Source organism: Pleurodeles waltl, chromosome 3_1 (genome assembly GCF_031143425.1).
Source record: "Pleurodeles waltl isolate 20211129_DDA chromosome 3_1, aPleWal1.hap1.20221129, whole genome shotgun sequence".
Classification (NCBI taxonomy): domain Eukaryota; kingdom Metazoa; phylum Chordata; class Amphibia; order Caudata; family Salamandridae; genus Pleurodeles; species Pleurodeles waltl.
In genome coordinates this window covers 1,631,098,698-1,631,112,971 of record NC_090440.1, presented here as the reverse complement: position 1 = coordinate 1,631,112,971, position 14,274 = coordinate 1,631,098,698, and the positions used below count along the sequence as shown (strand labels likewise).

The following is a 14,274-nucleotide window of genomic DNA, read 5'->3' as shown; positions in this document are numbered from 1 at the left end:
ACTCAAAAGCCTGCCATCCATGGATTCTGTCAGTGTTTTGATCTGTTCACCATCAACATTGCGTGCAGCAGCAACCACAGCCTCCCAGACACTGTTCAGAGAGGTGTACTGTTTTCCCTCCTTGTAAATCTCACATTTGATGATGGACCACAGGTTCTCAATGGGGTTCAGATCAGGTGAACAAGGAGGCCATGTCATTAGATTTCCTTCTTTTATACCCTTTCTTGCCAGCCACGCTGTGGAGTACTTGGACGCGGGTGATGGAGCATTGTCCTGCATGAAAATCATGTTTTTCTTGAAGGATGCAGACTTCTTCCTGTACCACTGCTTGAAGAAGGTGTCTTCCAGGAACTGGCAGTAGGACTGGGAGTTGAGCTTGACTCCATCCTCAACCCGAAAAGGCCCCACAAGCTCATCTTTGATGATACCAGCCCAAACCAGTACTCCACCTCCACCTTGCTGGCGTCTGAGTCGGACTGGAGCTCTCTGCCCTTTACCAATCCAGCCACGGGCCCATCCATCTGGCCCATCAAGACTCACTCTCATTTCATCAGTCCATAAAACCTTAGAAAAATCTGTCTTGAGATATTTCTTGGCCCAGTCTTGACGTTTCAGCTTGTGTGTCTTGTTCAGTGGTGGTCGTCTTTCAGCCTTTCTTACCTTGGCCATGTCTCTGAGTATTGCACACCTTGTGCTTTTGGGCACTCCAGTGATGTTGCAGCTCTGAAATATGGCCAAACTGGTGGCAAATGGCATCGTGGCAGCTGCACGCTTGACTTTTCTCAGTTCATGGGCAGTTATTTTGCGCCTTGGTTTTTCCACACGCTTCTTGCGACCCTGTTGACTATTTTGAATGAAACGCTTGATTGTTCGATGATCACGCTTCAGAAGCTTTGCAATTTTAAGAGTGCTGCATCCCTCTGCAAGATATCTCACTATTTTTGACTTTTCTGAGCCTGTCAAGTCCTTCTTTTGACCCATTTTGCCAAAGGAAAGGAAGTTGCCTAATAATTATGCACACCTGATATAGGGTGTTGATGTCATTAGACCACACCCCTTCTCATTACAGAGATGCACATCACCTAATATGCTTAATTGGTAGTAGGTTTTCGAGCCTATACAGCTTGGAGTAAGACAACATGCATAAAGAGGATGATGTGGTCAAAATACTCATTTGCCTAATAATTCTGCACTCCCTGTATGTCGTAATGCGACAGCCATTTTGGCCGTTTTAATTGTATTGTTCCAAGATGGAAACCACCAATAAAAAAAAATAAAGTCTGTGTAAAGTCTGTAAAGAGAAGCCCGGTTGCAAATTGCAACTGTCAGGCCTTCTAAAAAGCAGTGGGAGAGGAAGAGAAGAATGGGTATAGTATAAAGCAAGTCAACACCACTGGCGAGTGGTGGTGAGCACTTTGGCTCAGAGGAGCAACGGGGGAGTCTAGAGAGATGCAAAAAAAAAAAAAAAACGAGTGGGAGTGCTGGGCGGAAACAAAGGACTGGCTCGGGTGTGGGTCAGCAACACAGAGAGGGCGGAGGTTGGGGGGGGGGGGGGAAGGTATGGATGTGAATGGAGGAAAAGAGAGCAAAATAGGGAACAATAAAAAAAGTAGTTCTCTTAATGTAAGCAGGGGAAGGATAAATGTCACCTCATCAGAATGATGGTAAACAAGCTATGCTCTGGGCTCCGGGGCGGGACAAACACAAGAACATGCAAGAAAGCCACTGAATGGGGAGCAAGCAAATGAGGCTGACAAGAAAGTCAACTAATGATAAGCAATATGCGGACACAAAATCCCATTTAAGTATTGCTGCTGTTGTTCAAAATAGGTCACAATAGGCATTCCTATGACAGGTGACTTTAAGTGCTACTGAGTGCGAGAAAGGCAATATGGCTGATGAATAGGCAAGCCAAGAATGTAGGAAATGCTGAAATTGGCCTGGTGAAACGAAAGTAAGATATAATTTGCAGGACACTTAAGAGAGCAGCTGTGTTAAAGAAAATCTGTTCTAATTGAGTCACTGGATCCTGCTGTTCCCAAACCAGAGTCCGACGTCAAAGGCTTGATGGTAGCAAATGCAGGGCCTTGGAAAAGAAGCAGTGAAGAGGGTCGGAGAGAATGAAAGTGGGCATGAACATCTTTAGGACTGCCCAAGCAGAAGCTGCAATGGCCTTTGTAAACTTCCTGGGCCACTTGCAGGATCACAGCTAACTAAGGTCAAGACATTTAATATGTGAGTCACCCCCTACTGCAGGACTCAGAGCCCTAAGGCGTAATACATTATATTTTATGTGAGGCAATACCTGCATGAACAGATATGCCCCTGTGATCGCTAGTTTGAATCCTATACATTACAAGTGAACAGGTAAGCCATCTACAAGTATGTACTGGGCACTGGTTATTACAAGTTACCCAGCTACATAATGACTTCACTGAAACCTATAGTGTTTGCTATCAAACACCTCATCTTAAGAACTCCATAATGATGCCAGTACTGAATTTATTGTGACATGCACCATACTAGTCCTCTAGTGTGCTGGCTGACTGGTATTGACCAGCCTGCCACCACTGACGAGTTTCTGACCTCCCTGGAGGTGGAAGCCCACACTCTCAGAGGCATAGAAACAATGCCTACTCCACAGGAAGGTGTTATCACCTCCTCCAGGAGGATAGCTAATGAATCTGTTTTCCAAGGCCAGAGTCCCTGCTCACTTTGATATGTGAGCCCAGCTTCCCCCAGACCTGGGATATGTCACACCCTGCCCTGAGGCCCATTTGGCACCAGGACAGGCGGGACATTAGCTATGCAGGTAAGCGTGTTTGGTGGAACTAGAAGCTGTGGGACAGGGTTATGCCCACTCCCCACAGGAAGTGGTCATATGGGGGGTATAGTCATAACAGGGGTAAGTAGTCCATTGGCTACTACCCTCCCCTCAATATCCCTAAAGTGAGTATTTAAGTGGCCCACTGACACCAGAAACTCTGACTCAACTGACTAAAGAAGCAGAAGGACAAAGAAGAGCCGACCAATGCAAGGACGGGGGACTAGCTGAGGAATTTGGCACCAAACTCTGCCTACCTGCTCCAGTCCAGACAACTGCAAAGTCCCATTCCTACAGCTATGCATCCTCCAAAAGCCTTGAAGGTCTGCCAGCACTTCAAGAGGAGAGGAGGAGGAGGAGAGGAGGAGGAGCCTCTTCCCTGCACCAGTACACACCAACTGCCACTGTCAGGTCCCTCATTTTGCTGACCATGGGGTCCACTATGGAAGCATCTCACCAGTAAGAGAATCCCGAGTGTCCAGGAGTGCAGACCCATCAACCCAGCGAGTCTTCGAGATGCTGAGCCTGCCCGGAGCCTCTCTGCACCAATACCCGGGGTACCAACGCCAGTTGCAAGCACAAAGTCTTGTTTGTATTCAGCCAGCACACCACCACCACAAAAACTTACCTACACATTGAGTGACTTCAACAGAGGCAAGTTCCATGCCAGGAGTCGTTCTGCAATGTTTCTTTCCCCTCTTCTGCAGATACCCTAAGAACAGTGAAAGCCTCTAACTCGGCCACCCGCCAGACAAAAGACCTAAGCCCCTCCCCCCCCACCAGGGTCTCTGCAGAGATGAGACCCTCAATGACCAAGCTAGCCCCCATGTGGGTTCAGCCGGAATGGTCACCCAGTCCTCACTTACAGTCCTTTTCTTCAAAGTACTTCTTCCTTTGACTTCAAAATGTAGCGCCCAAGGCTACCACCGCGAGGATCACCTCTGCACCCGGACACATCAGGGCAGGTAACCCCAAAATGCTGGGGGTTCTAGAGACCTTGACCCCTACTTACCTTAAGTCCAGAAGAACAGTCCTTTAAATCTACTGCTAGTGACCTTGTGCAGTGTATGCTTTTCCCTATAGGATAACATTACTGCATTCAAGGCTCATGCCTCAGATTTGACAGCTGTATTTTCTGTATTTCATAAAATTTCTATCTTGAAAAGTACTTACCTGATTGTGTAGATCTTGGTGTCTCAATTAATATAAACAGCTGTACTATGTTTCTAAATTGGTCTCAAGTTTCTTCTTGGGTGTGTGTCTAAATTTATTGACTGTTCAATAAATGCTTAGCACTACCCTCTGATAAGCCTAAACGGCTGGCCCACACTACCACAAAAGAGAGTATTCAGGATTATTACTTTAACCTCTATCAGCCAATAATGGTCACCTGTACTCTTTGCATAGTGTATAATGGTACACTGCATAAATAGCCAGCTTTCGACAGCAGGCTATATCCCAGAAATCAGTAGTGTATTTAAGCATGATACTTTGCACTTCCACAACTGTTTTCCACAACTTTCGATTCTCCAAAAAGCACCATCATGTTCACATTTCTCATACACAGACCCAGGACCTTTTGTGGCTTATTGGATGGGTGCAGTTGAAACCCTCTTATTTGGTAAAGTGGCAATCTATGCCAACAAGGGTATCACATCTACCCTGCACGGGAAGATAGGTAGAGATCCCAGATGTATGTTTGTGTACCAAATTCACTGCATGGTAGTTTTTTTTAGTAACCATTAAAATATTGAAGTGCCTGCAACTCCTAAAAGGCTCATTACAAAAATAGAAGCATTACTTTTACAACAGAGTCATTAAGGAGCGGGGTGTGTTTCAATATTTCAATAAACCTTTGTGGATTGGGGCACAGTACTCACAAAGCATGAAGTTGTAATGGTGACTGAATCCCCATCTCATCCTTACTCAAATTTCTAACCGCATGCAAATCGAGAAATTTCTCCAGTGAAAGCAGTTATACAGGCACATGGATGCATTATGGTGGTCATTTCGATATTGATGGTAAAAACTGCCAACCACTGCCATCAAAATACCGCACTGCGGCTACCATCTGTCTGCCGTATTATGAGCACTGGAGGACTTCTGCCAAAAGAAGGGTTGAAATCCTGCAGTGTTCATTGTAGCCAGGGGGCACTGCTACCACCAGCACAGCCACGCCAGTTGAACGCCGCCAGCCGTATTATGACAAGTAATATGGCCTGGCAGTGTTTTGCTGGTGGGGCGCTGCTGGCAGTGTCCGTATCCCTTCCTGTTCCCTGCAGGAAGACCTCCTTGCGCAAGGTAAGTCGGGCTTCCGACTGGGGAGGGGGGTGTTGGGTGTGTCTGAGTGTGTGCATGAATGTGTGAGTGTGTGAATGTGTCTGTGTGGGTGTTGTGTTGTTTGCGTGGTTGTATGCGTGTGAGTGATTGTGTAAGTATATGTGCGGGCATGTCTGGAAGTATGCATGTATGAATGCATGTATGGCAGTGTGAGTGATTGGGTGTATGCATGGTGCATATATGGTGGGGGTGAGATAATCGGTGGTAGTGGGTGTGTGTTTGGATCGAGGGAGGGGGGTGTATTTGGATGTCGGGGTGGGGGATTAGTGTGTGTATGGGCGTGTGTGGGGGCTTTGGATGGAGGGGGTGTTGGGGTGTGTCAGGTGTGTGTTGGGCAGTTGGGAAAGACGCCTACCGGTGACAGGGAAGGAATTCCCTGTCACTGGTAGGGCATCCCGCCATTGTTTTCAACGCCACGAAAACCATGGCGGTAGGCGGGCTCATAATCCCGCCAGCAGTACTATCTCCGGCCCGGCGGCTGATACCGCCATGACGGTATGAGTGGAGAAGTTGCGGGTTAGCTACAGCCAACCCGCTATTCTCATAATGTGGCGTGATTTACCGCCAGTCTGTTGGCGGTACTACCGCCACATTAACTCTCACCGCCGGGGTCATAATGACCCCCTCTGTTACTTACCATGTAAGCAGCTGTTTGCTGCATGTGGTGGTGTAGATTCACAAGCTCTGTGTACTTATTGCATCCAGTGTTGAGATCAGACATTTGCAAGTTACTTTTCTTTGAAGAAATCTTTCGAGTCACAAGGTCTTGGTGACTCCCCTCTGGTCTTGGATGCACATGGGCACCGACTACACTGTTAAGTTGTTTTTCACCCAACAGGTGTGATTAGGAATTAAATAGTGAGTAGGAAAGAACAGGGCCCATGCATAATATTAACAGTGGAAGATATCTGTAACAAACACAGGCTTCCAACAAGGAAGATGGCACATGTGAACCTACAGCACTACTTGCAACAAACAGATGATTACAGGGTAAGTAACATAATCCATTCATAGCATGTATGGCCGTGGACACACATGCTCTGCATCAACTGAAAAACAATACTCCCCTAAGCAGTGGCTAATCAGTGGATGGTGCAAAGGTCTGGAACAGCCTTGCTGGCTTGCTGTTTTAAAAAGATGTCCACATAATTATGTTTTGTAAATGTGTGTAGAGTTGACAACCTAGCATATTTACAAATATCCACTATGGGTATGTTCCCCAGAAAAGCCACAGCAATACCCCGTTTGGAGGTGGAGTGTAGCATGGGTGGGAGAGGGGGGGGTGGAGATAGGGTTCTTTTAGATTTAGCATAAGAGGTTTGGATGCATTTGACAATCCATCTTGCAATCCCAGCCTTAGAAATGGCATGGCCTTTAAGAGGCTGTGAAAAACCTACAAATAGTTGTTGGGTTTTACAGAAGGATTTGGTTCTATCAGTATAGTACATAAGAGCATGTTTAACCTCAGTGTGTGGAATGGAATACCAACACTAGATGCTCCAACTGACCCTTCACTTGTGACCACTGGCTTCAGAGGCACTCCGGAGGTAGGCACATTTGAAGTCTGGTGTGAGGCACTATGACAATGTAAGAAGCCAACTATTCTAGAAGGCGCATAATTATGTGGATGGAGAGGCTGAAAAGGAGGTAGAAGCTGTTGGAATGTTGCATCCTTTGGGGGCTGGGGAAATCTTTGCCCATGACTGACTTGGACTAAAAACCTAGTAAGGGTTTGACTTCGAGTGGCTCCAAGTGAGAGTTTGTGGCATTCACTGTGAACCCTAGACTGTGTAAGTGGGTGATTGCAACCTGGGTGTGGGCTAGGCGTTCCTGTCTGCTTGGCTCTTGATCAACTAATGATCTAGTTAGGGGAAGACAAACTCCTTACCTCCTGAGATCAGTGGCTACCACTGCTAAACATGTGATGAAGACCACTGGAGCTGTGGTGATGTCAAAGGGCGGCACCTTGAACTAGTAGTGTTGACCACTTACCATGAAGTGCAGGTAGCGCTGATAAGCTGTATGAATTGCGATGTGAAAGTAGGCATCTGTAGGGAAATATGTATTTTTGACCACTGACTTTGTGTTTCACCACTTTGCATCTGGATTAGTTGTACAGTGTTCACCAATTGCAGATTACATTTTGTATTCAGTTTAGCTGCCTATTGACTTCATCGTAGCGTTAGACATTGCAGTTGACCTGTGTTTTTCCACATGGTAAACTGTGCTTGTTTTTCATATTCTTTCAGTCAGTCAGCATGATAAGAATGTACCAGACTTATGTTTTTTCAGTGCAGGGAATGGTTTGGCCTTGGGAGAAATGCCTTCCAACTCTGACCTACAGTAGCCAGCATGTTTGAATATTTCTCTTTCATGGGAGGGGTTCCCTCCAAAATGCCCTTTCGGTTCTTTAAGATATAAAAAGGTGGCCCTGCTCAGTAGCGGTGGAATTTCCAAGACCTCGGTCAGGACTGGAAGTCAAATGCCTGATGTTTGTCCCGTGAGGGTGGATATCTCTTTCGCACAGTTGAATGGGGTCATCTTCTTGCTGGCATGACAAAGATGAAGAGCTTGACAGGCCCTACGTTGATGAATTTTTACTTTATTCTTTGCTTTGCATAATCATAACTACAAACATGTGCTGTGTACATTGCAGTTGAAATTGATATATTTTCCTTTAATTGCTGTGACTATTTTTAAACGTGTTTTTGACCTACTAACCTCCTTTTAGAAACCTCGTGGTGAAATAATAATAAATGTCTTCTTTGAACTGAGAAATGCATTCCAGAGATGTTTGTCAGCTCGGTCAGTAGTGAAAGCAAAACAGCATCCTTCAGGTCCACAGTGACCATGAAGTTGCCTTGATGCAGCAAAGTACGGCCCGCGGGCCTCATGCAGCCCCTCTGGCCTTTACATGCGGCCCCTTAGGCTACAGGAGCACCGGGCAGCTGTTTGCTCGACCACACTAACAATAAAAATATTAAATAGACACACAATCATTTAGTTCAAACTTTATTGGTGTTAAAGAAAGGAAGTAACTAGGGACTCCTGCACCTAACTTTAGAAACACCTTAATTTTTAAAGACATCTTGCAGCATAAGTGTAAAACTAAGACAGTCTCTTCAAAATTAAAAAAGTGTATTTAGTTAACATGCAGAACCTTCTCGCCTTACTACAATTTATTTTATCAGTGCATTGAGATGTATTCATTTAAAAGTGATAGTTTTCAAACATAAATTTGGAAACATTAATTCTTCTCCTTACCCTGAGAACACCACCAACACTAAATTAAAGAGGCATGTCACTTGGTATGTGCACTTTATGGGTGGCCTGGGTTCCTATCATACGTGAACCAAATTATGGTTTATTAAATCAAACATAGAAGCAGGTTATGTGCAGCACACACCATGAATCATATTTCGAGGTCCTCTTAAATGTGATAATGCAGAGAAAGGAGGTAAAGAGAGATTAAAAAATTGCCTCGGATCACACAATTTGGAAAAGTGGGTAAGCCGGGATTAATTCCAGGTTTTCTGGTTTCCTATTGTGTATTTCAGCCACTAGATGTATATTCTTTGCTTCTTCTACACCTACCTTGCCACCAATCCCCCCCAGCCACCCCACCCAACCGCCATTGCCCTGGCATCAAAGTAGCCCCCAGGCACACCACAGACCAAACTTTTTGGCCCCTGGAAAAAATTTTGCGCGTACCCATGCTGTAGAGTGACCATGTGGAAATGTTCTGACAGGATGGATTTGTTGAGAGGGTGACGGTCGATGACTGGTCTCAGAAATCGGTCCTTCTTGGGAATGAGGAAGTATAGGGAGTAGATGCTTTTGCCCTGGTGATGATAGGGCACCAGCTCTATGCTCCTTTGAGTAGGAGCGCCGGAACCTCCTCTTACTGTAATGTGAGATGTTTTAGGCTGAGGGTGTGGGTGTGAGGTGCAATGTTTGGTGGGGTTGAGATGGGCTCCAGGCAGCGGCTATGCCCCATGATGTATAGGACCCATCAGTCTGTGGTGATCTTCTCCCAGCGAGCCAAAATCCATGAAGTCTCCCTCCGACAGGTGAAACTGGGGCAAGTCAGTTCTTAGAGGGAGAGGCTTCCTTACTGGGATTACCTCTGGCTCGGCATTTGGAACTATTCCCTGTAAAGGAGCCCTCTGAGAAGCCTCTGCCACCCTGTTGTTGATAGCCCTGCCCTACTTTCAAAAATAGCACCCTGCCAGAAGGAACCTGGAGGGTACCCATCACTTTAGCGGTCTCCGTGTCCTTCTTGATTTTCTCAAGCCTGGTGTCTACCTGAGATCTTAACAGGTGCTCCACATGGAACAGCAAGATGACAAGGTGCTGTTGCACCTCTGACTTAAAGCCAGATATAGACTCTGAATTGGTGCTTGAGGATGATGGAGGTGTTCCTTCCTCTGGCTGCTGTACCAGTCGAATTTAGGGCACACCTAATAGTAGCATTGGAGATGGCTTAGCCTTCTTCAACAACTTCCTCTCCTCTTTTACAATACTCCTTCCAGTAAGCCCTATCGTAACAAGAGAGGAGGCCCACGGAATTAGTAATACACTAATGTATAGTCAGACGTACCACTACTCTGTTCCCTGCAGCATCACACCTAATACAGAGCAGGTTAGAGGGAGTAGGCTTGTACTTCTGAATACAAGGTGTGACTACCGAAGATGTACCAGGTGGATTTTACCATGCCCTTTAGCACAGGAAGGTATTGAAGGGAACAGTCTGTCTCTGAGAACTTCTCCACCAAAAGATCTTTCTCCTCTGGAATGACGTGGTGGTCACCTTATGGTAGGTAGCTGCACTTTGAATGACGCTTTGGCACGTCCTGGTCTCATCGGGTGGAGAGGCCCTGACGGAGACGTGTTCTAAATCTAGGTCTGTCCGAGTGTCCACATCATAATCCTCTTAAGGGTCTTTGGAGGGTCCAGGGTAGATTAGGGCAAAGTCCTCAGCTGGGGAATAAGGCTAGGGCTGCACATGTCTGAGTATGACTCCGGTGACCCCTCAGGATAATTCATAGGAGGTGGGGGCAGGGGTGGCGGTGGAGGCAGTGGTAGAAGCAGTGGTGGAGATAGAGATAGAGTAGGAGCAGAAGCTTTGCCCTTAGGCAACTTGGGGTGCTGTGGTAGGACTTCCTCGAAAGCAAGCATGCACTTCTTTGGCAGGGTCTTCTCTGAGTAGAGATCTTGCCCGAATGTGGGTGTATGACAATCCGTCTCTGTATTTTGTCCAACTCCTGCTGCAATTTCTCAAAGACTGGGCTTTCATCGTGTTATGGGCAAAAAGCTCTGGACCAAAATGTGGTTTCGGGGCAGATGGAGGAAGTGTTGGTGCGGGTGGAGCTTTTGGCCTGGAGGGTGGAGCTGGTTTCGAGGATTTGGCACAGCCACGCATCCTCTGACTCTAGTCTGGATGAGGGTTGAGGTCCCCAGATGGGTTTTTCTTCAGCTCTGAAGCTTTGCTTAGGTGTTGACCAGCTCTGGGAGGTGGTGGAGCACTGAAAGGTGGCAGAGGCTTCAGAATGAGCTCTATACCCATTCCCCAGTGGGACAGTGTTTGGCTCCGACGTGCAGCAGTTCCTAGGCTTTGAGAAGGGCTTGAGTATCAACAGTACTCTCACAAGGTGTGGACTTCAAACGAGGACCAGGGTCGACCAAGTTGGATTGAGCATCCTAAGGTGCCTCTTCTTCCAGAAGCTCCTCCTCCTCCTCCTTTGGCTCTGGGTCATGATGGAGTCGATGATCTTGGTACTGGGTTACCACACAGGGGTGTCTGTGACTCACCAGATTCCTCAAGAGGATCAGCCTCATCGAAGATGTCCGAAGTGTCAGAGAACGACTGACACTCTGCTGTGGGCCCACCCGTCTGTTTTGTTGCTAAAGCAGACTTCACTTGCTGCAGAAAGCCGAACAAGAGTCACACAACTGCTCTTATCTTGCTCCAGTGAGAGACCAAGATTACAGACTGCATGAGATCCGTACAGGGGTATTTAGAATGGCACTGTTGGCATCTTCCGGAGGATGTCTGTTCCATCATCTCGAGAGCACCTTCATTCTACGAAGGTAGACTGTAGCACATGGTGGCTCAGTCACTCAACAACGATTGGCTCGAGGAGTGGAACAAGCACAGTAAGAAGGCAACTAACTCCATGGCGACAAAACCCATAGAGACTGGGAGCAATGGTGTTTCACACCTGAACTCGATTGTGGAGAAAAACAATCTAATGGAGTCGATGTCCATGAGCATATAAAAACAGGGACAGTCACAAAGACTTTGTGACTGAAAAGACTTCTTCGAAGAAAATCAACTTGCAAACGTCTGAGTGCAATGCTAGATGGCAGGAGTATGCATAGCATGTGTATCTACAGCCACTCAAGTGATGGACAAGGATTTCTCAGGTCTGTGGCGTATAGCCATTGTATCAGGTCTTCTCAAGGCCCATATGTGGATGTCCAAGGTAGTATGCAAGCCCCCCCTCCTATTTCTACTGAAAGGAAGCTGAAACAAAATGCCTAGTTTCACTGACATAGGTAGAAAAAGGCATCCAAATATGGAGCCAGGTAAGCAGGTTGGAAGCAGAGCTGAAAAAGATTGTCATGCTCTAAAACCACAAGAGATGTCCAGCAGACATTAGTTTGTGTGCATGAGGAAAAAAGGACAAAAGATGGACATGGAACATAAGTAATCTTAAGATGTTGACCTTTGTTAGGCAAGAGATATGGGGATAATCTGACCAGCAGCCATGACAATAAATAAGCCTGATGATAGACAGGTAACTATAACATTAGAACGAACAAAAAGATAATGCAAAACATTGTAGCATGCCCAAAGAAATGTGTTACAAATAATAGACTAAAATAAAAATTGTCAGACAGCAGTTCCTTACTTGTCACCCTTTATCCATCGCTCTCCACTTGGAGCACGCATCCTTTGAGCTCTCTGCATTTCCTGCCTCCAATGTGGAGGAGTTTCACTCCGCCTGAAGCGTTCTCGTGACCTGGATCTGGAAGGTGTCCGATAGCGCTTGAGGAATAAAGAGAAACAAGATCACTGAAACCACCTAGTAGTCCAGAAGTAACAATTATTCTGCATTAATGTCTGTTTATATAATGCATTTCAGAGTTTAGAGAAGCTGCATTATAAAGATCACACCAGTGAATATAATTTTTAGGAAATCTGTCTTTTATGCTTCATCACTCCAGATTATTAGTCTTTTTCTGAACCCTATTTTTTCTGGACTTAGACCTTTGTGCAGTGTTCCTTCAGCTAAACAGCCTGTGCACCCAGGCCTTGTAAGTTAAAAGCAACCAGTGGACTACAGCACCTATTCTGCCATCCACAAAGTGGGCCTGTAAAACATGGCTTCAGGCCTCCCATGTATAGCCAGAGTGCCACAGCTAAAAAGCTGCAGTATCAAATAGCTCATCAAATAAAAAAAACTCAAGAAAAAGGTACAGAGACTCATCTTTATCTAACAAGTTCTCGAGAACTGCCTATCCAACTAGAGTGTCTCCTCTCACATGGAGGATTTGAACATGGACACTTTCCCCATTTCTGCCAACTGTTTGCTGTTGATAAAGGTAGAATATGTGGCTCTTTCTTGCACTGATTGGTTACTGTCACAAACCTATGTTTTCTGATATGCACAGGTAGTACTGTGGCTAACCATCTAGTGATAGGCAACTTGATAGTGGCATGTTTTGGCCTGCCCTGTCCATAAAGAACAAAAAGCGAGATAGACCATCAGAGATGACTGGTCCCATCGATCAATCAACCCTATTGATAAAAAGCAGAGGGTCTTTTTTACACTGAGATCATCAGTGCTAAAATCCGTCAGACAAGGCCACTGTCTTATTCACATGGAAATCACAACATATTCAGAGTGAACAGAAGATGAGTCTTCAGAGTCATTTTGTGCAAAACCGGTAATAAGTCAACTCCCCTTCCCAAAAGTCCTGGCCACTAAAAACAAGATGTTACCAAATGAGAACATGAGAACTGTCAAATGTGCTAGTTAACAAGGGAATGGCATCAAGCAGCAAAGCTCCATGCTAAAGCGTTACACTGGAGCTTAGACTGGCAGAAGCATCGTGTGAACTAATTTAAGAAATTATCTGAATATAGATCAGTAAAAGGAGTACTCTAGCCTGGTCTCTTTCATTGATATGAGCGAGGTGGGCCTTCACAAACATATGGTGGTGGTCTTTTTTGGCAAGGCACAATAGTTATGGTAGTACTTTGTGCAAATCATTGATCATGGCATGCACTGCAACGTTCATGCACAACTAACACTTATGATAGGTGACAGTCAACTCACTTTAAAACTTGTCAGCAGCCCCATGTAAAACGCAGTATGCTGAAATGTCTGAACTCTATGAGGTCACACTGTGAGGTTCAGAAGTGGTGTGACAGAGAAACAAATTGGAGTCCTTGGAGTCGAAGATGCACTCCAACCGAGCAGTGTTTCCGAGGTTATATCTGAAGCAGTCGGAAGCTACTTCTGAAGTAACCAACTGGCCCTATGGGGATCATCCAGCATGGGCGCTCCTGTGTAACAACCTCTTTTTCCATTCATTTATAAAGTGGAGTTCAGGAGATTAAAATATACAAGGGCAGCAGTGAGGAGTTATTTTATTTTTAAGAAAGAGCACCAATGTTAATGACAGCCACATAAAGAACTTTAAATTGTACACGTGTCAGAACTAGTAGCCAATGCAGTCCACACGTCAATAGTGATGGAATCAAATATGCCTATACATGCAGAATTAGAGCAACGCAATTAATGCAAGGAGAAGATTTTCTGAGCAGCTTCATCTAATGGTAAGCAAGCTGATAAAACTTGTAGCTAGTGTAAGGTCAGTGTAATCATTTGAGACCAACTTAAACAAGCAGGACTGCTTCTGGGAAGCTACCCATATGAGTTGATTGTAAGGAGGGACCCTACAATCCTGACAATACTGCCTCCTCTCAAGGCCAGCAGGATAGCTCAGAGATTGTGTGTTCACCGCTGAGAACTAACGGACATTGCAGCGGTGACCATCAGGTTACATGAGAACTAACGGACATTGCAGCAGTGACCATC

The 14,274-nt window shown here is 45.7% G+C and overlaps 1 protein-coding gene across 6 annotated transcripts in view; it reads right to left on the bottom strand.

Annotated features, from left to right (window-relative positions):
• The window catches only part of PPIG (peptidylprolyl isomerase G), a 243,413-nt gene that overhangs the window by 3,589 nt on the left and 225,550 nt on the right, over positions 1 to 14,274 (bottom strand). For all 6 annotated transcript variants that reach the window (XM_069225296.1, XM_069225293.1, XM_069225295.1 and 3 more), the window contains one exon: positions 12,079 to 12,215. In XM_069225296.1, coding sequence (XP_069081397.1) covers positions 12,079 to 12,215 — 137 coding nt within the window. The remainder of the gene's footprint in view (positions 1 to 12,078; positions 12,216 to 14,274) is intronic.